This window comes from Bombus impatiens, unplaced genomic scaffold (assembly GCF_000188095.3).
Source record: "Bombus impatiens unplaced genomic scaffold, BIMP_2.2 scf_0724, whole genome shotgun sequence".
NCBI lineage: Eukaryota > Metazoa > Arthropoda > Insecta > Hymenoptera > Apidae > Bombus > Bombus impatiens.
In genome coordinates this window covers 240497-268473 of record NT_177143.1, presented here as the reverse complement: position 1 = coordinate 268473, position 27977 = coordinate 240497, and the positions used below count along the sequence as shown (strand labels likewise).

General features: G+C 33.5%; 1 protein-coding gene across 2 annotated transcripts; it reads left to right on the top strand.

Annotated features, from left to right (window-relative positions):
* Positions 1-92: 92 nt before the first annotated feature.
* Positions 93-22610, top strand: LOC100748019 (organic cation transporter protein). Of its 2 annotated transcripts, none has more exons than XM_003492399.4 (8): positions 93-827; positions 11453-11636; positions 12484-12742; positions 18961-19259; positions 19869-19981; positions 20174-20388; positions 20969-21317; positions 21603-22610. In XM_003492399.4, exons 1-8 carry the CDS (start codon positions 493-495, stop codon positions 21781-21783), a joined length of 1935 nt encoding a protein of 644 aa, XP_003492447.1. In that variant the 5' UTR covers positions 93-492; the 3' UTR covers positions 21784-22610. The 2 variants fall into 2 exon arrangements, with proteins under 2 accessions (XP_003492447.1, XP_033178802.1); XM_033322911.1 differs by lacking the exon at positions 93-827 and adding an exon at positions 7590-7737.
* The last annotated feature ends 5367 nt before the right edge of the window (positions 22611-27977 follow it).

Sequence of the window (27977 nt, the reverse complement as noted above, 5' to 3'; positions counted from 1 at the left end):
CAATGCCACTTGCAGAGCACTGAATTCTACTTGTACACGTAGAAGAGAGGGAGTAAGTACCTCTCGGTCGGCGGCTATATAGCCAGCTACAAGACTGATCGTTTCAGTTACGATCTCTTCAAGTCAGGATTTGTCCAGTTTTCTCCTTTTGTTTCTATATATCGGTCGTTTCAGACTAGCCTGACTCTGTTACAGTTCTTGTAAGATTTTTATCATTTGACTCGCGCGATGTCGACGACGAACGGAGTCCACGTGGTTGACCCTCATCCGTGAAAATCGTAGTCTTTCGAGCCAGATCGAGTGAAAAATTTGATCGCCAACGTCGAGGTGAACACGAACAGGACCATGTGTTCGGCGCAGTAAAATTCGCGATTTTTTCTAGCGAAACGAACCACCGAAGCGAGCTTGGTGGTGACTTGGACGAAAAGGAAGCGATTTCGCTGCCAATAGCGATAATCGGTCGCTTTTTCGTTCAAATCGATCGATTAATTTATGATTTCCGAGAAAATGCCACCGCAAGAGAAATTTGGAACTTCCGTTCATTTGAGCGACCGCGAGAATAACGCGATGCCTTGTCGCAACTCGATGAACCCTCAAACGCGAGAAGCAGACAGGAGTGGCAAAGAAGAGACGAAAGACATAGATTTCGACGAATTGTTGCCGTACGTCGGGGACTTTGGTCTTTATCAGAAGATCCTGTTTATTCTGATGATCCCTTTTGCTTCGTTCGTCGCATGGGTCTACTTCTCGCAGATCTTCATCACGCTGATACCGGATGATCACTGGTGCTGGGTACCGGAATTGCAGAATCTCACAGCGAACGAAAGGTGCATAAAACATCGTACTTTCTTGCAAAATAGAGTCCAACTAAAAAGTTAAGATTGAAATCTGCAAGTATGTCTTTCGCTTGGATTTAGATTTTAGTCGCACCTTTAGATCTTATCGTCGTTGTTTGTTTTGACAGAAACGTTGATAAATCGAAGCGCGCGAATCAACAAATGTTGTTTATCGGATAGAAATAGACGATAGAAGGATAGAATAAAAGATTCATTTCTTTTGTAGAAATCCATCAATATGAAAAGTTCGTAAAAGAAAATAAATTGTCTGTTATAGTTGATTTATCCTTAATGCTATTGTTTATTCGTTTCAAGTGGGTCACTAGCTATTTGTTCGATAATTCTTTGTCGTACAGATAAAAGCCGAGACCGATAATGAAGAAAATTAATTCGTTTCATCGTGTCGGCACCAGTATTGATTTCGTCTACTGAGCACAGATATAATCTCGTAAAAGTGCACATAGAAGAGTCCACTAACTGAACTTACTTTTCGAAGCATCCCATCGTTTATAAAGGCAAATAGGATTACAAAGATTCAAGTTCATCGATCACTCTGCTCGATAAATTAAGAGCAAAGTTTAATACAGCCCTTTGTCGAGTAAAATTAGACTCAAGACTATATTTGAGATTTCTCTCGTATCATTCCAGTGCATATTTCCGTTTATGATCTGATCTCTCCATTAGATAAAAGTATTTGTACCTCTTGTAAATGTACGTAAGAATTCAAGGCAACCGAGTCGCAATCTTTCTATTGTTCGCAACATATAATTAGGGAAATGCGGGGTCTTGTCGCTTTTATGAATTGCGTGTAAAACGTTGATTCATTCTACTGTACGGTGTATAGTGTCTGTCACGGTATTTATCTACATTGCATGAGAAATTAGCACTTTCTCGATGACTAGGCGATCGTTTTTCTTTTGTTATCTATTTCGTTTTTGCGCAGGAGAAGGAAATTCTCAGTTTCGTTTTCATCGAAAACACTCTGATGAGTCGTGTACGGCTTCGTCGTTTACAGATAGAGATTTTTGTCATACGATAGATTAATAATTTTAATACTTTCTTCTACTAAAGAATTTTGAAACAAAAAGTTATGCTTCGAATAGAAAAGGTCATAGGTATATACGAATTTTTATTTTACGTAATACTTTCTCTCAATTTTTTAAATCAACGAAATCAGAGATTTATTTATAAAACGTAATTTTCTTCGTTTCCATATTTTTTATCCGTGAAAAGAAAATTGAATTTATTTTTGCAATAACCTTTCTTTTTTCGTTATTGACGAAAACGTCAAAAAATAATTTTTACCATAAATTTAATTATAGAAGTAGAATTTTTTCATAAAACAATTTGCACCTTGTCAATGTTACCAAAGTGACGAAGATGGAACATAAAATATTAAAATGCCAAAATCGGTAACTTAGAGAAGATTTCACATCATATAATCTGGAAATTTAACGTGAATAGTAGTAGAAATAAAAACGCAAAAGCCGTAAGAAATGCTGACGAAAAATGCGTCCGCATTATATTCACCTCGAAACACTTGCATAGATTAAAATACAAAATTCCGGCGACGAAGGATTATTATCATTATTGATGTGTGATATATGTGCTTCGTGATTCAACGACGGATCGCTACGCGTACCGTGAACAGGCGCCTGGATGCGCACGATGGATGCTTTTTACGTTAACGCATCGTTCAATTAGCGTTTACAGATAGAGATTTCTGTCATACGATAGATTAATAATTTTAACACTTCCTTCTACTAAAGAATTTTGAAACAAAAAGTTATGCTTCGAATAGAAAAGGTCATAAGTATTTATGAATTTTTATTTTACGTAATACTTTCTCTCAATTTTTTAAATCAACGAAATCAGAGATTTATTTATAAAACGTAATTTTCTTCGTTTCCATATTTTTTATCCGTGAAAACAAAATTGAATTTATTTTTGCAATAACCTTTCTTTTTTTATTATTGACGAAAACGTCAAAAAATAATTTTTACCATAAATTTAATTATAGAAGTAGAATTTTTTCATAAAACAATTTGCACCTTGTCAATGTTACCAAAGTGACGAAGATGGAACATAAAATATTAAAATGCCAAAATCGGTAACTTAGAGAAGATTTCACATCATATAATCTGGAAATTTAACGTGAATAGTAGTAGAAATAAAAACGCAAAAGCCGTAAGAAATGCTGACGAAAAATGCGTCCGCATTATATTCACCTCGAAACACTTGCATAGATTAAAATACAAAATTCCGGCGACGAAGGATTATTATCATTATTGATGTGTGATATATGTGCTTCGTGATTCAACGACGGATCGCTACGCGTACCGTGAACAGGCGCCTGGATGCGCACGATGGATGCTTTTTACGTTAACGCATCGTTCAATTAGCGTTTACAGATAGAGATTTCTGTCATACGATAGATTAATAATTTTAACACTTCCTTCTACTAAAGAATTTTGAAACAAAAAGTTATGCTTCGAATAGAAAAGGTCATAAGTATTTATGAATTTTTATTTTACGTAATACTTTCTCTCAATTTTTTAAATCAACGAAATCAGAGATTTATTTATAAAACGTAATTTTCTTCGTTTCCATATTTTTTATCCGTGAAAACAAAATTGAATTTATTTTTGCAATAACCTTTCTTTTTTTATTATTGACGAAAACGTCAAAAAATAATTTTTACCATAAATTTAATTATAGAAGTAGAATTTTTTCATAAAACAATTTGCACCTTGTCAATGTTACCAAAGTGACGAAGATGGAACATAAAATATTAAAATGCCAAAATCGGTAACTTAGAGAAGATTTCACATCATATAATCTGGAAATTTAACGTGAATAGTAGTAGAAATAAAAACGCAAAAGCCGTAAGAAATGCTGACGAAAAATGCGTCCGCATTATATTCACCTCGAAACACTTGCATAGATTAAAATACAAAATTCCGGCGACGAAGGATTATTATCATTATTGATGTGTGATATATGTGCTTCGTGATTCAACGACGGATCGCTACGCGTACCGTGAACAGGCGCCTGGATGCGCACGATGGATGCTTTTTACGTTAACGCATCGTTCAATTAGCGTTTACAGATAGAGATTTCTGTCATACGATAGATTAATAATTTTAACACTTCCTTCTACTAAAGAATTTTGAAACAAAAAGTTATGCTTCGAATAGAAAAGGTCATAAGTATTTATGAATTTTTATTTTACGTAATACTTTCTCTCAATTTTTTAAATCAACGAAATCAGAGATTTATTTATAAAACGTAATTTTCTTCGTTTCCATATTTTTTATCCGTGAAAACAAAATTGAATTTATTTTTGCAATAACCTTTCTTTTTTTATTATTGACGAAAACGTCAAAAAATAATTTTTACCATAAATTTAATTATAGAAGTAGAATTTTTTCATAAAACAATTTGCACCTTGTCAATGTTACCAAAGTGACGAAGATGGAACATAAAATATTAAAATGCCAAAATCGGTAACTTAGAGAAGATTTCACATCATATAATCTGGAAATTTAACGTGAATAGTAGTAGAAATAAAAACGCAAAAGCCGTAAGAAATGCTGACGAAAAATGCGTCCGCATTACATTCACCTCGAAACACTTGCATAGATTAAAATACAAAATTCCGGCGACGAAGGATTATTATCATTATTGATGTGTGATATATGTGCTTCGTGATTCAACGACGGATCGCTACGCGTACCGTGAACAGGCGCCTGGATGCGCACGATGGATGCTTTTTACGTTAACGCATCGTTCAATTAGCGTTTACAGATAGAGATTTCTGTCATACGATAGATTAATAATTTTAACACTTCCTTCTACTAAAGAATTTTGAAACAAAAAGTTATGCTTCGAATAGAAAAGGTCATAGGTATATACGAATTTTTATTTTACGTAATACTTTCTCTCAATTTTTTAAATCAACGAAATCAGAGATTTATTTATAAAACGTAATTTTCTTCGTTTCCATATTTTTTATCCGTGAAAAGAAAATTGAATTTATTTTTGCAATAACCTTTCTTTTTTCGTTATTGACGAAAACGTCAAAAAATAATTTTTACCATAAATTTAATTATAGAAGTAGAATTTTTTCATAAAACAATTTGCACCTTGTCAATGTTACCAAAGTGACGAAGATGGAACATAAAATATTAAAATGCCGAAATCAATAACTTAGAGAAGATTTCACATCATATAATCTGGAAATTTAACGTGAATAGTAGTAGAAATAAAAACGCAAAAGCCGTAAGAAATGCTGACGAAAAATGCGTCCGCATTATATTCACCTCGAAACACTTGCATAGATTAAAATACAAAATTCCGGCGACGAAGGATTATTATCATTATTGATGTGTGATATATGTGCTTCGTGATTCAACGACGGATCGCTACGCGTACCGTGAACAGGCGCCTGGATGCGCACGATGGATGCTTTTTACGTTAACGCATCGTTCAATTAGCGTTTACAGATAGAGATTTCTGTCATACGATAGATTAATAATTTTAACACTTCCTTCTACTAAAGAATTTTGAAACAAAAAGTTATGCTTCGAATAGAAAAGGTCATAAGTATTTATGAATTTTTATTTTACGTAATACTTTCTCTCAATTTTTTAAATCAACGAAATCAGAGATTTATTTATAAAACGTAATTTTCTTCGTTTCCATATTTTTTATCCGTGAAAACAAAATTGAATTTATTTTTGCAATAACCTTTCTTTTTTTATTATTGACGAAAACGTCAAAAAATAATTTTTACCATAAATTTAATTATAGAAGTAGATTTTTCATAAAATAATTTGCATCTTGTCAATGTTACCAAAGTGACGAAGATGGAACATAAAATATTAAAATGCCAAAATCGGTAACTTAGAGAAGATTTCACATCATATAATCTGGAAATTTAACGTGAATAGTAGTAGAAATAAAAACGCAAAAGCCGTAAGAAATGCTGACGAAAAATGCGTCCGCATTACATTCACCTCGAAACACTTGCATAGATTAAAATACAAAATTCCGGCGACGAAGGATTATTATCATTATTGATGTGTGATATATGTGCTTCGTGATTCAACGACGGATCGCTACGCGTACCGTGAACAGGCGCCTGGATGCGCACGATGGATGCTTTTTACGTTAACGCATCGTTCAATTAGCGTTTACAGATAGAGATTTCTGTCATACGATAGATTAATAATTTTAACACTTCCTTCTACTAAAGAATTTTGAAACAAAAAGTTATGCTTCGAATAGAAAAGGTCATAGGTATATACGAATTTTTATTTTACGTAATACTTTCTCTCAATTTTTTAAATCAACGAAATCAGAGATTTATTTATAAAACGTAATTTTCTTCGTTTCCATATTTTTTATCCGTGAAAACAAAATTGAATTTATTTTTGCAATAACCTTTCTTTTTTTATTATTGACGAAAACGTCAAAAAATAATTTTTACCATAAATTTAATTATAGAAGTAGATTTTTCATAAAATAATTTGCATCTTGTCAATGTTACCAAAGTGACGAAGATGGAACATAAAATATTAAAATGCCGAAATCAATAACTTAGAGAAGATTTCACATCATATAATCTGGAAATTTAACGTGAATAGTAGTAGAAATAAAAACGCAAAAGCCGTAAGAAATGCTGACGAAAAATGCGTCCGCATTACATTCACCTCGAAACACTTGCATAGATTAAAATACAAAATTCCGGCGACGAAGGATTATTATCATTATTGATGTTTGATATATGTGCTTCGTGATTCAACGACGGATCGCTACGCGTACCGTGAATAGGCGCCTGGATGCGCACGATGGATGCTTTTTACGTTAGCGCATCGTTCAATTACCGATAAAAGCACGGTCGTTGACTCTCTGCCTCTCTCCTCTTCTTCATCCCCCCTTTGAAATCATATTTGAAGCCGAGGAAGTTGGAAGGTTCGTTAAATCGCGATATCGCGGTAATCCGATAAACATTGGCATTTAATTGGGGAGAAAGCCACGAATCGTTGGACTGATATACCCCTCGCAGGAATTAAGCTTCTATTCCCTGAAATTACTCTCATATATCCGTTCTCAACCCTTCATATTCTCCACACTGGCTCTTCGATTCGTAATATTTGAAGCATAAATTAAAAATACATAAGCATAAATTGAAGCATAAATTAAAAATCAACAGATTGACTACTTCAAAGAAATTAGCCCGAACTAGACATAACTCGTTCATCGTGGTTTTCGCGCGAAGTAAAGTATGCGGTTTGTCAATCGTTGTGAGATTCCAACGACGTTAATTCTGTCGAAACGGCGACGCGCGACGATCGCACATTCTGTTGCAAATCGCGACCATATCGAGCGTAAAGACTAAGAATGAAGACAAAAATGAAGAACACTCGGGGAATTGGAAATGCTCGATGACGAAAGGTATTTCAAGGTGTAATTACATCCACATTCAATCGGATCGCACCTTCGTTCGGTTGCTAGGTCAACAACCTTCGATGTTATTTAAATAATGCAACGGCTGGAGCAGCCGGTAGCGAGTCGTAAAAGTTTCAATAAAACACGTTCCTGCTAGTGAACGTATGTTAAGACTTACACCGAGTTTTATTTCGCTACGCCGTTTACCAGTTCGAAACGATCGATTGCATAATAGTAGCTGTTTCTTTCATCTCGGAAATACGATCATAAACGGCGACAACGATCCAGCTTATTCCTGGTTGTGTTCCATGCAAACTTTGTAAACACTATACGTCGCGACGCTCTCATTAACGCGTAATTCCCTCCAACTCGGAAGTCTTGCAACTTTGGTGATCCGTTTTCAGTGTAAAATTAGTTACGAGCATCAGGGGATTTATCGCCGTAATCGGTAAATTATTTATTAAGGGTCTACGACCTTTAAGGATTTCTCTCTAGAGATTTAGATTAGATGAGAAGTTTCATTAACGAGTTATCGTGTCTCTAACTCGATCTTTTTTCGTGTAAATTGGTCACCAGACTTACCAGCTTCGTTGTAAATAGAAGATTAGTAATATTTCGTAGTTTCGTGGTAGTATGTAGACATTTCAATGCTTAAACGCACAACTTTTAGTTCGCTTTTCATTCGCATCAGCGCTATGAGACGGATCGATAGCTCAACACTTTCCTGTAGTTCCACGAATCATCTTTCGGCTGGCTTTATCTTGGCTTATCTTGGCTTTATCTTGACCGTTTCCTAACGCTATCCTAATACTATCGTCTTACTGAGATCCTTTTTCCGATTTTATCTTCTGCTTATTTTATTATAAATCCGAACTTTCATTCACATCGTATGTTTTACAGCGTAAAATCCGTTCCAATAAATGTAACCAGTAGGTTTAATACTCAAACGCACCTGTGCGTATCTCTGCATATTTGCTGAAAAAAAAGATCAATCTTACGTTACATTTTCAATATGCGTAATAAGCCGAAAATTTCTCTGATGCTAATCCTTCGTAACAAAAGGATGGCATCACTATATGCACGAAAATAGCATTTGGCAATCGTTAGGAACACAATACGTGGATATATATGTAGTTGCCAAATTAACCTTCGCGGTGTTCAAAGTGAACGGCTAGAAACGATTGCTTTTTGCTATACGCGCATGGTTCGATTGCACCATAATTCGTTATTATGACGTTTCGAGAGAGGCAAAGGATGTGGTGTTGCAACGTGTTGCGTTCGAACAATGTTCCCTGGATAAAATTCCCGGAGCGCGTATTATCGCATACGCCGCGCGAACGCGTTGAACCTTCGCGCAAACAATGAGAGCGTGAACGCGAAAAAATAGCGTTGAGCACGTAACATTCGGCCTGATATCGTTGATTGGCCGCGAATTGTCAACGTGCACGGGACAGTTTTACGTAAAGACATTCGATCCGTACAATTATGTTAAGACGTCGACCGTAGAACGTACTATGTTGATGCAATTAAAATTTCAATGAAACAGGAGAACGCGCTAATAGCTAGTCACCTCGTTGTTGACTATAACGTACAAATACTTTTGTTTAAAAGCTGCTCGTTAGTGTTTACCGCGTGCAGCGATTAAGTGGCGAACAAATTACGTTCAAGGGGTATAGAGCTAATTCTCGATTAAAATTCTCCTAACTTTCTAATGGTATTAGAAATTATAACTTGAACGTATGTACGCGACTGGCAATAAATATCAGGACAGCCGCGGATATTTAGTATAAATCGAATATGTGTTCTATTGTTCTTAATTTCTTTTATTATCGATTATTATTATTATAATATTATATATTAATATTAATATTTTTTAATATTTTAATATTAATATTATTTAATATTTTAATATTAATATTATTTAATATTTTAATATTACTTAATTTATTTCATTACTGATTCGTTCCATTCCGTTTACGTCATAATACGTAGCCTGCGGATTTTTGCGCATGTTTTTCAGAGTATAAAGAAAACGGCAGAAAAAAACTAGAAGCTGGATAAAAATTGTTTTACCTCGATTAAACGTTACAAAAAACGCTACTTTCCTATGTTTTATACATTTCCACGTGCCACGTGTACGCTTTGCCATTTTGCCCTTTCAGTTTTCGCAGAAATGTATAAAACAAATGTATAAACTGTGACCTAATATCGCACGTGCCTTTAAATAAATTCGCGATGATATTAAATACGAGATTATAAAATCAGAAATGAATAATTCTACAACGATGGAATGGGTAAATGGTTGTCGATCGGACGAAAGACAATAGCAAACAACGATATAGCGATGATTAATTAATGGAAGATTTTTAGCAAACAAAAATAGAACTTAACGAACTCAGTAATTGATAAATGATTACGTATAAGATAAGTGCATTTTCCAACTGTGAGTCATAGTTAACGTTCAGTTTAGCCTAGGTAGGATCTTAGCTTTGGAGTAAATAAGTATAATAGTAGCAAAAAATCGATAGAATTGTTAAAAGGCTGTGACTAATCCTGGTCGGCTGGTCAGTTATCATCTGAATCTATTGTTATTTTGCTAGTATACTTTTCGAATCATTTTCAGCTATTCTATGGGCAAGCATTAGTTTCTTTCGCGCATGCCACGTATCATTCGCTCATTAACTCGTTTTTGAAAGCTTTTATCGGCTAATGAAAAATGTAACGTACACTTGCGTAATGCGTTCGAAGCGTTCGTTCGCTCAATTTTCATGTAAAGGTTAGACGATACGCGTGATAAATCGCGATGCTACGAGATGTGATTAGATGCGGATGTTAATATCTTGTAAATACCTTTTCTCGACTACGATAATCATCGAACACTAAGAACTTCGCAAATCGATGCAATTAATCGGTGATCTTGTGGGAAGAAATTTCGATATCACGATAATATTAAGGATAGTATGTTAATTACGACTAATACCGTTACTGTTACATTGTTTCATAATTAGTATTAGTTTAATATACTCAACGACTCCTGCGCAAGCATCCGTGCAAGTGTTATTTTCTATTATGCTCACCTTCTATTGGAAAGTTCTTGCCTTGCTCAACAAGTCTTTTTGATTTTTTTCCTGTAAAACTTCCGCGTGTTATCGATTTTTATGCTATGTACGTATTTGTAGGAGAACTTTCACTGAGCCGCGAAGTTTTCTTTCGACGATTAAAGAGAACCATTGTTCTCTCTTTCGATAAAGTATGTGATGATAGCCATTGCCAAAATTATTGACATATTTATCTGGTTAAAGACAATCTAACAGATTATACAGATTATTAATTATAAGCCTAATGAGAATTTTGTCATTTATTTGGCATATAATAATACGATATAGTGTATAATAATAATAGTCTTTATCATTAAATTGCGCCATTATTTCATAATTTCATCGGAGGATAATGGAACTTCACGAAGCCTTCAAATTGGATTTCATATTATAATAATGTAAACATCGTTTGACGGTATTATCTGGTTGTGAATAGGGTTGATTTGATTCAGACTGCGCCAGTCATCATAACATCGACTTCCTATCTCGTTATGTAACATTCATCAGAATAACAGACGCAATTACCGTCACTGAATTATCTTAATAACATTCGTTATTAATGAGTAAGTGTTTTCGACATACATCGGAGGTCGCAAATCCTGGATTATCTTTGTTTATTATCTGTTTAGATCTAATTCAGTTCCTTTCATGTCTTATTGCATTGTTCATTATATATTCTACAAACGCGTACGAACACAACGCAACAAATTGATACGATGGAAGCATTGATGCTAACCATGAGATAATACTCGACAATAATAATACGAGACAATAATAATCGAAAAGGATGATGACACAAAGGAATGAGTAATTTGTAGAGACAGAAGAACAGCAATTAACGTACATCCAATTAAATAACTTTCTTCGCTTTAAATGAAATTCCAATCAAGTATGTTTTATCATATTCGACTAACAATCAATAGAATATTATTAATTCAACAAATACTCGAGATTCCCAATGTTTTTTGTCGAGTTTCAAATATAACGTTAATCAATCGCTTGTCGGAAAGTCCATCGACATCGAAGAACGTGAACCAATCTACGTTATCTTCTCCTTCATTTCAGGCTGTCGCTGGCGATACCAGTCAACCGCGAAGGTTACTCGAGATGCAGCATGTACGACGTAAATTACACGGAAATTTTGCTAAATGGAAGCCTCGTATCGGACCCATCGTGGCCAACGAAAGATTGCCAACAAGGATGGGAATTTAATTATACCACCGTCCCTTATGCGTCTGTAGCATCCGAGGTGACACAAAATGTTCGACCTGTAATTTCCTGCTTTTTGATTATTTTATCTGTTCCTATCAATCAATCCCTTTGTACTGTGTATGTCGTATTCGATTATTTTCATGATCTATTTCGATAAAAAATAAGCGTAGTGTACAATTTTTGGAAAGAAAGAAGAACGATGGAAAGGGTCGAATAAACGTTTCTGGAAAGATCGATATTTCAGAAATGGGAAAATTAACAATGTCGATTTCCAAATAGGAAAATTATAGTACGTAACATAATTACTAGTACACACTGCAGTAATAATTAGTGCAGTACATACTGCAGTAATAATTAGTGTATGTAGTGAAATTACAGAGTACATTCTAAATTCAAGAGTTACATTGCCAAATAAGATATAATCGAATAAATACTTATAAAAATACTTAAAGAAAAAAAAAAGGATAAAAAATGTCGAGTTATGAAAGCTGATAAAACTGCATGCGATAAAACTGAAATTGAAAATATCGGATTGAAAAGAAACTTTAATAAAACGCCATAACGAGCAACAGCGCGAACATGCAGATTCGTTCGACATAAATTGCAAGACTTTTTGCTCCACTGGATTTCCATGAACTTTGCATCGCTCGTCAGGAGGAGAATTATTCCTCGAGGAGAAGAAGGACGCGAGAACGCGTAGGGTCTTAAGCTTCTCCTTCCTTTTTCCTCAAAAGAAAAGAAAAGAGGACAGAGGCGCGCTTCATTAGAAATTTCGAAACTTTGATCGAAAATTCATTTAATTGAGACGTTGAAATTGCTATAAGATTCCTGTGATGCTGATCGTGATCAGAAGTAAATTATTCGACCGTAGTTTTCTGTTGCAGCTGGGATGGGTTTGTCAGTACGATGCACTGCCAACCATAGCTCAAAGTATCTTCTTTATCGGCGCTATCTTCGGAGGATTAATTTTTGGATGGGTCGCTGATCAATATGGAAGAATACCAGCTTTGATTGGAGCTAATCTAATGGGGTTTCTCGCTGGGGTGGCTACTGCGTTCACGGTTAGCTTCTGGCAGTTCACTTTGTGTCGTTTCTTCGTTGGATTCGCCTTCGATAATTGCTTCACTATGATGTACATATTAGGTAACCGTTTTTCAATTATTTCTTTTTTACCTTGGAATTGAGTTTGAAAGACACACAGTGGCTACAAAAAATACTTGTACGTATGTATCCTTATTTCCCAATGAAGCGTCTTTCTTCCTTTTTTTTAAATCAGTTTTTACGTTTCATTTTGATAGCATTAATTATTTATAATCATGTATGAAAATATTACAAATGATACGAAAGCTAATATTTTAATCAGTCTTATCTTAAGACTTAGTCTTAATTAATTGGTATATATATAAATGCTGTTCTAAATACGATGGTGTACAGTTACTTGTTGTAATTACTGTAAGCAGGAAGATTTCTAAATTTAAATAACAAAGTAATCTCTACAACATACTTTAAAACTGTTGTTATGCTTGATTTACGATTGACGTTTCTACAAGTATATGAATTTTGCGACAGAACTCACGTTGCCATGCAACAAATTAAATGAAATTGAAAATCATTCAAAGTTACGAAGATATTTAAATACGTATGAATATACATGAGGTCATACATGTTTATTTTTTAACTGCAGCGTTTATATCAAAGAGAGGGAGAGAGACAGAGAAAAATTAATTTTCCTATTTCATAAGAATTTTATGTAAGATAAAAATATCAAATTTTAAGATATTTGGATTTATATATACCATTGAATATTTATAATATTTAAAAAAATTTACTTCGCAATCATTTTCTATACTAATATTTTCCCTTTATACTCGCGATCAATTATAATTTTGTTTTCTCTTTTAACGAGACAATATTCTGATTACAAAGGATTAGTCGTTCAAAATTGCTTTTCATTTCTGAACAACTATGGCATACCACGGTTTTCATAAATTTTCACTTCCCAACGGAAGGCGAAGGTAACGAATGAATGGTTCTATAACGAACGCTTCCACAACTATAAATCTATGTATATATATACATACATACATGTATATGATTTTAATTAAAATGTACATCTTCTAGAAAACTTATTTAAAATTCGTAAAAATATCACATAATAAAATAAAACAATCAAGTAACATTTTAAATATTCCATTGAAAATTCTAATAAATTGTTTAATATAAGATCGATATGATTACAGGCAATTTATAATACAAAATTTTATTATAACTCTACATGAAAAAATTTCAATTATAATACTGTAGAAATATATTTTCCAGTTATTGTTCTAATATCAGTATACTGAAGAGAAAATCTAGACTAGTCTCTGTCTTGAAAGATATTTTATACCCTGAAACTACAGCGTTAAGACCCTGATTGAAGCTATTGAAACGTAAGAACCCTTATTGAAACTATTACGAAGAAACTATAAGTACGTATAAACGTTACACCGCTCTAACGTAACTTTAACGGTAGACAGTTTATCAGACGAGTCATTGAAACGGGTTTTCTTGATCGAATAGCAAGTTTGTCCTGCTGACAGCATTCCAATTGTGAAAATCGAGACCAACGAAACTCAGGTGACGTGCATTAACCGTGACTCGATGACTCAAGCCGAGGTTGGAAAAATTTACAATTTGTTCGACAAAACTAGGCCAAGTTGACAAGATTCGTGAGCAAGTGGCTGGTTCGTTAATGATTTGGCGTTCGAATTTTCTTATTTCTATTCTAATTATCAAAGTCGATTAAACGATTGATCACGAATATTCGTCGGAAATATTGAGAAGAAGGCTCGATCTGTACGAATGTAAATCGTATTTTAATCAATGACTTGAGAAAGTGAGGTATTGATTGAAACTAAGATAAGTGATGCTAATTCGTTCCGAGCGCGTAACAAATTACATCATCGGATTCATTGATTCGCACATAATTCTATGTTCTGTTCCGTATTTATAATCGAGCGCAGCGAAGATAAAATGAAGGAGACTTGATTATCCGAGGGTTTCACAATTAGAGGAAAATCGATGGGGATGAGGAAATCTTTAATTGTAGAAACTGCACAGAAAATACCGTGGAAAATATCATAAATATTTTAATAGAAATATTTTTGTACTTTTTTTTAAACGTTAAAACTTTAGAGCTTTAGAAGCTTTATGTATTAGTATACGTATTTATACAGACTTTGAAATTTATAACAAATTTCTCTAGATAGATGCGGATTTTTTGTATTGTTTCGTATGTATACTTGTGTTACTTTTCTTTCTAACGATATTTAGTTAAAAAGTTCGTCTATATCATTTATTTATATTTTGTTATATTTAGATTTTGTTTTTATTTATATTAATGTTAATTTTATATTAATAAAAATCACTGAAATTTTCAGTATCATCATTATTTAGTATCATCGAATTTCTTTCTTCTTTATGTTCCATATTATTATTAAAATTCTCTAATAAACATTCAAATATTCTATAGAATATTTCCATTATTTTTTACGTATTATTTGCAGTCATATTTTCCATATATTTATCCTCGATAAAGTTTAGGTTGGTTCTTTAAATTCCTATTCAACATTCCGGCTAACCAGTCGATATCAATAACACGTGCTTTTCTTCCTGCCAGGATTTATAACTTATTCAAGCAGAAGCTCGCTCGACCAGCTTGTTGAAAGCATAGAATTCGATCAACTTCATACAATTCACATACAAACTGCAGATAATGCTAACAATGGGAGGAAAATATGAGACTGCAAAGCGTGTAAACCTAGTAGTTTATAAAAGCATTTACATATTTACCACAGAAAAATTATATGTATGTAGAATATGTGTTATATAATACATTCTGAAATTTCATTAGCATTGTAATCATTATAATGGTAAAGTTTGAAGCATTTCTGAAGATGCACATAGAAGTTACGAGATATTTAATGCAAACATTTATTTAGTACAAATATACAGCATGAATAATTATCTTAAATATGTAATGAATGGTTATCAAATATCGGGATTTATCAATATAATAAATGTATTTTTATAATTAAATATTTTTGTGATTACTGTGAAACATATAATTACGCTAAATAATTTTGTATCTTTACATTTTTAAATTTACTTAATTGAAACTCTGCATCATAATAACCGTATTTATAATTCTGACGCCATATTCAATATAATTATTATATAACCTTATTACGATCCTAATGAAATTCCAATATCTTTATGAATATATAACAGAAACGTAATAATACTTTGTTGTACTAATTACGATACCGTCATATATAATAAGTATAAATAAATAATAAATGTCTATAAATGCTAAGATATTTTTACGTGCCGCTGTAGCTAACAGGAGAGCAGGAAGGGACGAAAGAAAAGAAAGAAGAGAACGAACGTTAATCAATTTCGAAACATTAACAACGTCCTTGTGTTGGACGGTGCTCGCGTTTCTCGATCGGTCGCATTGCGAGATATCGGTCAGATTATTATTATTAATACGATCGTCTGTAATTTATCTTTGCTAACTGTGCCGCACGGAATCTTCATTTATAGTAAATGAGTTGTCGCTTTTGATCGAACGGTAACACGATATGAAATTACAGGGTGACGGAAACAGCTGGGAGAAAAGCAAATACTTTTTCTGCACGAATAATGTAACATTAAAGGCAGTAAAGGCGAAGTGATGAAACGAGTGATCTCAGAGAAGTTTCTTTACGTCTTCTTCTCCTTTCTATATCCTTTCTATGAGAATAATATCTCGTCTACAGAAAAGATCTCCTCGCCCTATCTACGCGTTGTAAAGGGAATAATTTTAATGGCAATACAATCCGAATGATACATATATTTAAAAAACGATATTTTGTTGGTTTTATGAATATTGATTTCTATAACGTGAGGTTCTTCTACTCTTATTTTCTATTAAATTAATGATACATATATTTTAGAATGGCTGTCGCAATGGTGATGATGATGATGGTGATGATGATGATGTTGATGATGATTTGCGAAAGAAGATGTTGAAATTACAGACAGCATAAATAATATTTAGATCTCATGGAAATTGATTTTCGTAATGCGAGATTCTTCTATTCTTATTTCCCATTAAATTTCTACGTAGAAAAGTATTAAACATTTGGATATAACTTGGGAAATTATTTCCGTTCATGCGTACCGAGTTACTCGCTGGTCTCGTACCGTAGCTGATAACCAACCCAGATATTCAGGAAAGCGATTAATAGCTTAAAATTTATTCGTGCGAGATAATAATCCAAAATGTAGTCAAAGTTTTTAAGCAGGGTTTGTTAGAATTACGAGAAAATGATGAATTAACAGTTATGTATAGACACGTTAAATATAGACACGTTATGTATAGACACGTCCAGAGTTTATTGGGAAAATTTACGGCGAATTAAACAGGAAATTCCGAGAAATCTGATTTGTGGAATTATCCTATAGCTATTAATTAATTAATTTTTATTTAATATCCTATATTATCCTATAGCTATTAATTATTTAATTTTCATTTAATAAAAATTAATTTAGGTAATTTTAGAGAATAGAAATATCTGAAACTCGTGATTTAATAAACAAACATTCGTCATTTTGGTTTATTATGAATTATAAATTGGTTCGTTATGAAGCATGAAAAGTAAAATTCAATGGTACAAAGTGATCTTAAATAAGGAAGCGAGTTCCATGGTAAACATGGTTCGAGCATCGCAATTATAATAAAGCAAAAAAAAAAAAGAAAAAAAGAAACAACCACTGAGCGGTAATTATTACGAAGCCACTAGTTACAACTAATTGAAGGTGATTCCGGATTAGAAGCAAGCTACTATTAAGTGGCTAACACGCTTGCTTCATTAAGAGCAATTACTCCCTATTTTACGTCAGCTACAAATAGACATTGTTCACTATAATGTATTTCCACGTGTTTACCGCATCTTGTCCTGTTATACGATTAAAGAGTTACAACCTTGCGTTTCTAATTTATTGAACGTATACGCACCAGACATTAATTTCGTCTACGTATTCGTGAAATTGCGAGATTCATTCATCGCGAAGGTCAGTTCAATTGCTCACGATAACTTTTCATCGTTTTAATCTGTTTTCTTGTACGAAAATAGAATAATATTTACTTGTCATTGCACTGTCGATATGTTCGTTCAGGAAGTCAATTGTTTTCATCGACTTTCCGTAGAGAATGTTCGTTTCGACATAAATATATATCTCAGGCTTATCGATCTTTCAATATCTACCATAAATAACTTAACAAGGTAACACACGCTCGTATTTGAATTATGTAAATGATCCTTTGACTCTAACGATCCGTTTCTTCACAGTTAATTTATGATATTGCCAATTACGCGTGATTCTACCTTTTGTATCTTTAAGAAATACAGGGTGATTGGTAATTGGTGGTACAAGCGGAAAGGGGGTGATTCTACGCGAAAAAAGAAGTCGAAAATATAGAATAAAAATTTGAAAATTTAAAAATTTAAAAATTTGAAAATTTAAAAATTTAAAAATTTGAAAATTTAAAAATTTAAAATTTTGAAAATTTAAAAATTTAAAATTTTGAAAATTTTGAAAATTTAAAATTTTGAAAATTTAAAAATTTAAAAATTTAAAAATTTAAAAATTTAAAAATTTAAAAAATTTTTAAAATAACGTCAATTGAGACAACGATCTACAGTGAGATCCGTTATAACGAGACGTGATAAAGTGCATGCGTACTGAGCGAAAATTCAAAGTCGATTTTCTCGAAAACAAAGCCTCAAACGAAAAATTTTTATTCTATATTTTCGACTTCTTTTTTCACGTAGAATTATCCTCTTTCCGCGTGTACCACCAGTTACCAACCACCCTATATAATTCGTAAATAGAAACGTATTCTTGTCGATAAATATCGAAACACTTACGGAAATTTAAATGGGTTGGAACATTCATCGGGAAATTATTAAAGTCTTTGTTATTAGATCTAAACACGATTTAATCGTAGAACTAAACACGTTTGTTAAATTAATCTATATATTGTATATCTACTTTTTATATATTTGTAACTTAAATTTTTCTTCTTCATATTGCGTTAGGTTGCCCCAAAAGTTTCTTTCGTTTTATATTATTTTATTGAATTACGTATGATCTATTTTGTCCCAATGAACATAATTCAATAAAATAATATAAAACAAAAAATAGTATGCGTCTATTATCTCCTTACGAGACGAAAGAAATTTCTGCGACAACCTAATATATTGTTCCATTCTTTATTCACAGAATATTTCTTTCACAGATTATTCTTTTAAATATTATGTTTTTTATTCCAGTATTAGAATACGTTGGACCAAAGTGGAGGACATTCGTGGCGAATATGTCGATCGCAATATTCTTCACATTTGCAACTTGCATTCTACCCTGGATCGCCTATTATTTGGCCGACTGGAGGATGACCTGTATTGTCACCTCGGTTCCTCTTGTTCTAGCCGTAGGTACGCCATGGTTGATACCGGAAAGCGCTCGATGGCTGGTCAGCCAAGGTCAGATAGACAGGGCCATTAAAATCCTTGGTAAATTCGAGCGACTGAATGGCACCACGGTGCCCGATGACATCTATAGACGATTCCGGGTAAATAAGCCGATTACTGCAATCTTTCCCGTATTTTCTACTTTTATGATCTTTCCTGCTTTATGTGCGTTCTATGAATACCAATTTATATACCTTTAAGCATATCATATAATCATTTTCTTTGAATAGAAGTCTAATTGGGTCTTTTACGTAATGAAAAGTTGTTTACAACCTGGTAATTTTATATCTTATTCATCACCTAAATTGCCAGCGATAAATTGCTGTTGATTTCTGTTATTGTCTGTTATTGCCTATTTCTGTAATGTTATTTATTGAATTTGTATATTGTTTTTATCTTTGAAAATTTTTATACAAATAGATTAAACATTTGGAAACTGCTCAGTCTATGAATAGATCATATTATTAATATTAACATTAACGTACGATATAAGGAGATAATCGACTTTCAGAGGTTTGATGTTTTATAAAGTAAAATGAAAAAATTTGCGAACGTCCAAGTAAACTATTTCGAAAGGATCGTCTCATACAAATATAACATAAACTTTCTTCCGGATTTTATTGTAATTTTTGTACACATAACAGATTCATATAAATTTGTAAAAAAAACAGACAAACGACATTAACTAGTTAAAAATTTGCTAATAACAGGAAACCTGTGCCAGAATCTGCAAAGAGGAGGAAGCAGACAAAACGTACTCCGTGTTGGATCTATTTAGAACGCCACGACTACGGAATATCACGATTCTATTTATTGTTATTTGGTTCGTATCGCTATTAAACAGATATCAAATAGATTGACGTAAAATCGGAATTATATCTTGTAAAAATCTCACGAACAGTTTTATATCTTTTGTCTAAAAATACTTCATTTCTGAAGCAAGGAATTTGCTTCTCACATGAAATATGATAGCGTGATCTTTCTTTATCATATGAAATTGTTTTACGAAATATAGGATGGCGATTTCTTTGGTGTTCGATGGTCACGTACGAAACGTCGATAATTTAGGCCTGGACGTGTTTGTTACGTTCACGATTGCTGCCGCAACCGAGCTGCCTGCTGACACGTTCCTCACGCTCGTTCTTGATCGATGGGGCAGAAGATGGCTGGCGTGTGGTTCCCTCATCATTTCTGGTATCTTCAGTATCTGGGCTTCTGCCGTTTCCAATAGTTCGTACATTTCACTTTTATATATTCAACCTTCTATATTACCGATCAATCTTCTAGACAACCTAAGTTGATAATTTTGACTTATTTTTTTATATATTTATTTTGGAATATTTATAAAATGAAAATGCTTGTAGAGCATTTGCTACATTGCTGAATAGTTTCCAAGCCCTATCATGTATCCTTTATATAGATATTTCCTCTTCTACTGCTTTGATCATGAGATCGCTTCATATTTCTGCATGTATCAAAGAGCGTTGGCAATAGTCCTCAAAATGACGGGCTTCGGCGCTCCAGCAGTGTTATATGGCTTTCAGTAGCCGTAATCCATGATACAATCCCTTAGATTCAAATTGGCTAGATTAACGTTTTATAGATAAGAAGCTTATTGCTTGTGCTTAACTCAGAGCTAAGCGCACTTGTATTAAGCTTAGCAAATGCTTGTATTAACTATTGTAGACAATCAAATAAATCCAACTGCAGACAGATAAAATAATTTCTTCCCTTTTTATTCCTTAAAATTTTCTAAAATTATTTCATGAAAAATTAGAATTAGAAACTAATGCTGAAATTTTTTTTTCAGGTATATATACAGCTTCTCTGGCAATTCTCGGTCGATTTTGGATAAACATTTCATACAATATCGGTCTCCAATATGCGGCTGAAGTATTACCAACTGTGGTTAGAGCTCAAGGTGTAGCTTTGATACATATAATGGGATATGTTGCTAGTATCCTCGCACCGTTTGTAGTATATCTCAATGTTGTGTCCTCGTTCCTACCACTTCTTGTGCTGGGCACACTCGGAATTATGGGCGGTCTTCTGACTCTCTTTTTGCCGGAAACATTGAATAAGGATCTTCCGCAGACGTTGCAGGACGGCGAGGATTTTGGAAAGGATCAGAAGATGTGGGATGTACCTTGTATCGGAAGGTAAAATCACATAAAGGAACTTTCGGTCTCCTTTTTTCAAAGATATTCACAGATCTTCAAGCTCGAAGTTCAAGATTCTTAAGCATTCTGTTAGATCTACATCTTCGTATGCTTTCGTATTACTTTCTTCTTAAAATTTGTTAAATCTCTCAAAAGAAAATTGGACTATCTTCTTTCTTCAAATGCTTTTTAAATCTTTTGAACAGAAAAAAAGGATCGAGTTGGGAAGTTATTCAAATCTTTAAGCGATTGAATTCAATATTTTTAAACGCAATGTTTTGACAGAAAACGCGAGGACGAGGAGACACCACCGGTCGCCATGTTCCGATCATTTTCTAGATGCAGTGCGAGGAATTCGATGAGAGCGTCGCTTCGCGGTGAACCTTTAAGGAGTAGCATGCTACGGAAATCGAGTATAAAATCGAGGAAAAGCGAAAACTCGATCACAGAGGTCGAAAGGCTGTAGCGAAGCGTTCACCACGAAGTACAATATTTGTCGCGTTGATCTCGAGCAAAGAATCTTTAGTCTTCCAAAAACGTGCAATACAAGTATTAGAGTAAGACAAGTTACTGAATCCAGGAATCTTAAATTCCACCGTCATTAATATTCATTATTACAAAACAGCGGATTTTTATGCAATTATGGGTGATTCGAAGATACGAAAATTCATAGAATGCGTATGACGCAAAATTTTGTAAAATATCCAAAAGTACAGCACTATCGATGATATTTAATGGATAGAAACATACATTTGCCCAAGTCCTTTCGATTGTATCAAATCTTTCAATTGTATTATTGTATCCACGAAAATATGCATTTGCATAAAGATCCGCAATGCAATTATCATCGCAATTTTTCATCAACAATGATTGATTAAAAATTCAATCATTAGGCGAGCGAATAAAAATTAGAGTAAGAACGTAGGTTAAAATAATTGTCGTAAATTGTCGTGGGTAGTTAATGTTAAAAATTAGTACTTTCCTTTGTTATCAAAGTTCCTGAAATTGTTCGTACAAAAGCTCCATCTTATAGAATATAGTGCAATAATCGTTATACTAGTAAAATAATAACATCATAAATATACAAAATATATTAACGAGATGAAAATAATATGGACAACGTGATGTATGGCCACGAGTTTTGTACATATGTACGTGTAAGTATTTGTAGATCGATTAGAAATCGCAGAGACCTCGAGCGGATGTCACGCGACGAGATAGCGCGATTATTTTTATTACGATGTAAATCGTTCTTAGATGTTTTGTAATAAAACTTGCCAGTAAAACCTTCCCTGGATTCTGCTAATAGTTCTTCACCACTTGTTCTTTAGTCGATTGAATTAACGGTATAAATAAGTATGAGATTATCTTAGGAAATCTCATTAATATTTTTGTCGACATCTGCGACGTAAAAGCGGGGTAATAATATTTTGAAGCTTCCACGACGCGTTGCTTACTATAGATATTGTCTGCACAGGATTCATCAATTTTCAGAGAGCCTAGTCTCGCCGAGATGGAGATAATCCTCTTTAAAGTTGAACGTTTTCCCATACGTAATCCCACTAGTAAGCCACTGCAAAAATAATATTTCAATTAATGATGGAAAATCGCTTTTGAAGACGGAAAAATCTTCTTCGAAGGAAAAATTTGACCTAAAACTTTCGAATAAAATTAAAATCTGTAAAATCTGTGTCACGCCACGTGGCTTACCACAGGCTGTATTTTCTAACCATCGCTCACGGCCCTACAGTGTCGCAGGCAGACCGTCTATCTGCCCGTCGGATCATATACAATGTATCGACGAGAGCACGGTGTTGCCAAGCAGCGAGCTCCAGAAACGTCGATTTTTGACCGTTACGTTTTTCACACAAGAAGAGGCATACGTGATCATAGGCGCGAGCGGTGGCGTGACCCGAGCATAGTGGGGGTCGTCTTCCAAATGAGACAAAGGAATAATCGAAGGGGATCAGTTCTTTCTGACAAGTCAAACGTGACACTTCGACAAATCTGACGAGCAAACGAATTTATCTAGAGATATCGTAAAGTCGAATCAAATTTCTGTAACATATTCATCATATTATTGTAAAATATATCATTCTATGTTAACCTGTTAATACAGTATTACATTCATTAAATCAGCTCTGTTGTCTTAACCGAAACAGGGGAACGACTATTTCGCGGCGTCGATTAACTGTAACGAGAATTTACATCTCTCGCTGACGCGCTTTCCTAGCTTCCGCGAACGGTTGTAACAATCCGTATATAAAATCGGTAATTTCGGCATTCAACATGCTGTATATTATAATGCCAAGTTCCCGTTATGTTCATAAAGAGTACAGAGATAATATTCCAAGAAATTTCTCCCTAGAGATGCTTAAAATCTCTTCTTAGAGAATCTTAGAAATGCGGGAAGAATATTCCAATTTCAGTGTTCCGAGAAATATCGTCGAGCTACAAATACCTGGAATTCGAATCGCAGCGAGTATTCGACGTATGCGTGGGAGAGTCATTTGTGCTGTTACAGTGGAGAAACATGTTTTTCTTTTTACGGAGGTACAATTCAAGACTAATTGTAGATGTAATGCGATTTAAAGCTACAATAAGCGTGGAAAAACAACTCGCGATCGACCAATTACTCTTTCCACTGTCTATTAATTACGATTGCTTCTGAACGTTTTCCTACAGGTAATTGCTAAACGAGAATTTTTCCATACCAGCTACCATAAGCAACCAAGAAAATATCGATGTCTTAATTTTCGCAACTTTCAGACATTCTTGAAATTTAGATAAATACAAATATAAATGCAAAACAATGCCGTTATAGATAAATACAAAAATTTCGAAGTTTTCCGCTTCTCAGAGAAATTTTGCTTGCGTATGTACGCAGTGCTCAGGAACTTGGCAAGTTTAAGCCTAAAAGGATTAAAATCCGATGAAAAGATTACGAGATAATAAACTTCAAAGTCGATTACCACGGAAGTTTACATCGTGTGAAAGATTAAAGGGAATATTCTGACGAGCAGCTCTTAATAGTTTCAGTGTCTAATCCTCTAAAAACGTGACATTAATTGTTCGTGCCGAAAAGGCAGTTACGAATTGCAAAATGTCGCGAGAATTCGATCTCGACAGGCGTAGAAAAGGCAGGGGCGGGAGAACAAAAGAGGATAACGTCTCAGATTTAAAAATGCGCTTGTCACATGATTTTTAAAACTTGTTTTTTTCGGTATCTAAAGCACACTTACAAACACGATTTTTTTTTTTTTTTTTTTAATTCGGTGAGCCGCGGAAAGCTGAATACGACTTTCGTATGGAAAGTCACGAAGGTACGATACGTTATACTTTTGCGAACTACTTACTTCATCTAGTCGGTTTTTTCTTCTTTTTTCTTGAAGGAACGCATGGTTCTATATCGCTCTCTTTCTCTTCTTCTTCAATGTAATTTTCACGTAGGAGATTTATCCGCCTCAAGTACGTATTATAATCTTTTATTGTAGACCATCGACGAAATGATTCTTCTCGATACCGTTTAGCAGCATCGTTATGGAAAATTCTTCTCTCTTCTCATTTTAATTCCCTTAACAGTCAATGGAATCCGATGCTATACGCACAGCTACGCACGTGCAGTGCTATATCATCTCTACTCCATGAATATCGTTCACTGCCCCAATGTTAAGGTTCAACATACGAGAGTTCGCGACCTTATCAAAGTTTCTGTCGCTAATTAATATTAACGTGATGCAATCCGAAGCGATGAGTAATGAATATGTCCCTCTAGCGTGACGACTTATCAATCATACATGTTACGAGACGATTGTACCATTATTCGGTGCTAACTAGTATGGTTACGGAGAAGCATGTTGTCGACGACAGACGAGATTAATCTTACTGATTGCAGTCTTGACACAGACACGCACATATGTACATGGGACACTTGTAAAGTTTCTATCACGATCGTTATATTCTCTGTTTGCTTACGTAAAATGTGAAAGGCATTGTGACTCGTTTGCGATCATTGATAGTTTGTTTGGTGAGTGTGCTGTTATGAGTGGGATTAGTAAATGAAAAGATGATTTAACGTGGCGATTTTTATGATTGTAAATATTGACATCTTTTGACGCCGATTTGTATTTTTTTTTTTAATATTAATATAGAGTGGAATAGATACACCATTGGGGATTAAATGTTTTTAATCTTTCGTTTCTAAGTTTTAATTAATTACGTTTCAGAGTTACTCGAATGAACTATATCTTAAAGAATAAAATTCGAGTTTGATTATGCGTTCGTAAAAATTGGATTAAATTTGAGTTATTGCCACTTGAAGACACTTCGTTACAATAATCATTGTAAATAAAATTAAGAAGTTAAGTAAAACTAGGAACATTATATTTGTCTACGATTTTTTACATTTCTGCGAAATGCACATGTTTCATTGCTAACGAAATAATTAAGTTTATTATAAGATATGAAGGTAAATACGCTTCGTATTAGCAAGTTAATTTTCAAAAGCTGAATGTAGATATTATTATTGGAACGTCATAAATACCCGATACAACAAGTACATACCTACGTACACAAAGATTATGAAATGGCACACACTTGTGTATTCATGAGTTTTTAATTGCCTTCTACGAGTTTACAAATTATAAAATTTTATAATTACAAATTACACACTCGAATGATAGATTATTATTTAAATATTTAAATACATATAATAATATTTCGCTTTATTCGATAAATATTATGTTCAGATAAACTCTCCGTTTTGTTCATTTTTCATATCTTTCTTGTTATCTTGTTAAAAAATAATGAAAAATGGGGTTTGTTATAAATTCGTGATTTAGTTAACGATGTTCAAGGACGTTTAATCTGAAGGATCAGAAGGAAAATCACGATCGTTACGAAACGGAAATCTAACGACGTGAGAAAATTTAATGCCGCAGATTGTCTGAAATCAGCCATAATCGCATTGTTACTTACTGAGCGATTCTTAGATCCTTTAGTTCTGTTTGTTTTGCCGATGAAACCCGTATAACATAATCTGTTACCGATACTAGGTAATAAATGAACAATAAGGAAGTGAAACTGGTAAATTCCATGAAGGAATACATTATCAGTTTGGAAAAGATAGGTGATCAAGATAAATCACGATCATTATGTATTAGTATGGCAAAATGAAGACGTTCTCAGAATGTTAAATCTCTCAGTTTGAATTTTATTTACGATAGTTATATTATCTAAACTATATATTTGTACAATATTACAGTAAATAATTAATAACAGATTTCATGTTAATAAAATGATTAAAAATATTAAATTTAGGTTTAATATTTTAAGCATTTAAAATAGATGGAACAGAAAACTGTGATAGGCTTTGATCTTTGATAAGTGTCGTTTTCGAAAAAAGAGTATTAATAAATGTAAAGCATTTTAAAAATGAAAATTTTCCATTAGCAAATTTCTCGTCTCTTCTAGTCCGAAATTAAAATTGAACGAACTGTTTTTGGGTAATATTATGGAATCCTCTTTAGTTACGTGTTTATAATACATAACAGAAACGTATCCATTATTCAAGATCTCTCGTCCTGCTGTTATGGAAACGAGAAGCGAACACAGATTTCCCTCAGTCCGACCTTTACATAGTGAAAGCATTTTCATACAACAAAGTAAAGATAAAAAATTTTCCTTCGACGAGGCAATGCGATTCCAGTCACGTTGCTTAATGATCTATCAAGGTAGACAGGCTTCTTGAGGAACCAATGTAATTACGTGACTACGATCATAATTTTTCTCTCTCCCCAGGTCTCTGTACCCATAAACAATATTGTGATCCCGTTTGTTATTTAATATAATTACTTATATCTAGTTACATTTAGTTATTAAATATTAGCATGATTTACTATATGTAATTCAGTAAATCGGTACAAGATCTAAAGAAAATATTTCTTACGTATGATTTTGACGAACTTTGTGTAAAAATCTATAAAACTAAAAGTTGCTTAGTTTATATACAGATAAAGAAAAGTATCGTTTATATCGTCGAGATATCACATTTATATCATTTTAAAAATAAAAATTCTTCATCAAAGCGAAGAACATTTTCATAAAAAATTACGAACAGAATATCTCGATTCTACAATCTACTGTAAACAAGATAAGTATCGATAATGAATAAATCTTAACATTGAATTTTATTCAAAAAGTTACAGTGATATCAAATAATCCGTAATGATATTTATTACTTCAATCATATCGGTCAGCTACTACCTACCTACCGCGTAATACTCGATCGATTTTCAAACGCAACCCCGCCCCCACCCAAACCCCAAATGAAGTTTCCAGTGTAATTCTGTTATTCTTGAATCTTCGGCTTGTTTTTCATTTTTTAGCTCACTTTAAAATTTCTTCTGGCTTCAATTGTGCTACGATTTAAAGTTTTCCGTGTATACGTTTAGAACGTTACTGCGTGCGGAAATAGTACAGAGGGCCTCTAATTATATCGTCTGTAATATTATTTATAGACTTTGAACCATATAGTACGTAAGTACGTAATTGTATATCTATCGTGGTTCATTGTATCCTTCTCTGTTGCATGAACCAGCGGTTAGGAGCGATACTAAATCAAGTGGGAATGAAACTCGTTGAAACAACGCTGGACATGGT

Excerpts from the sequence above, each read along its gene's own strand:
- LOC100748019 (XM_003492399.4), top strand. The coding sequence starts at position 493 with ATGATTTCCGAGAAAATGCCACCGCAAGAGAAATTTGGAACTTCCGTT. Across the intron at positions 12,743-18,960 it reads CACTATGATGTACATATTAG|TATTAGAATACGTTGGACCA; the intron begins GTAACCGTTTTT and ends TTTTTATTCCAG. Across the intron at positions 19,982-20,173 it reads ATTCTATTTATTGTTATTTG|GATGGCGATTTCTTTGGTGT; the intron begins GTTCGTATCGCT and ends TACGAAATATAG.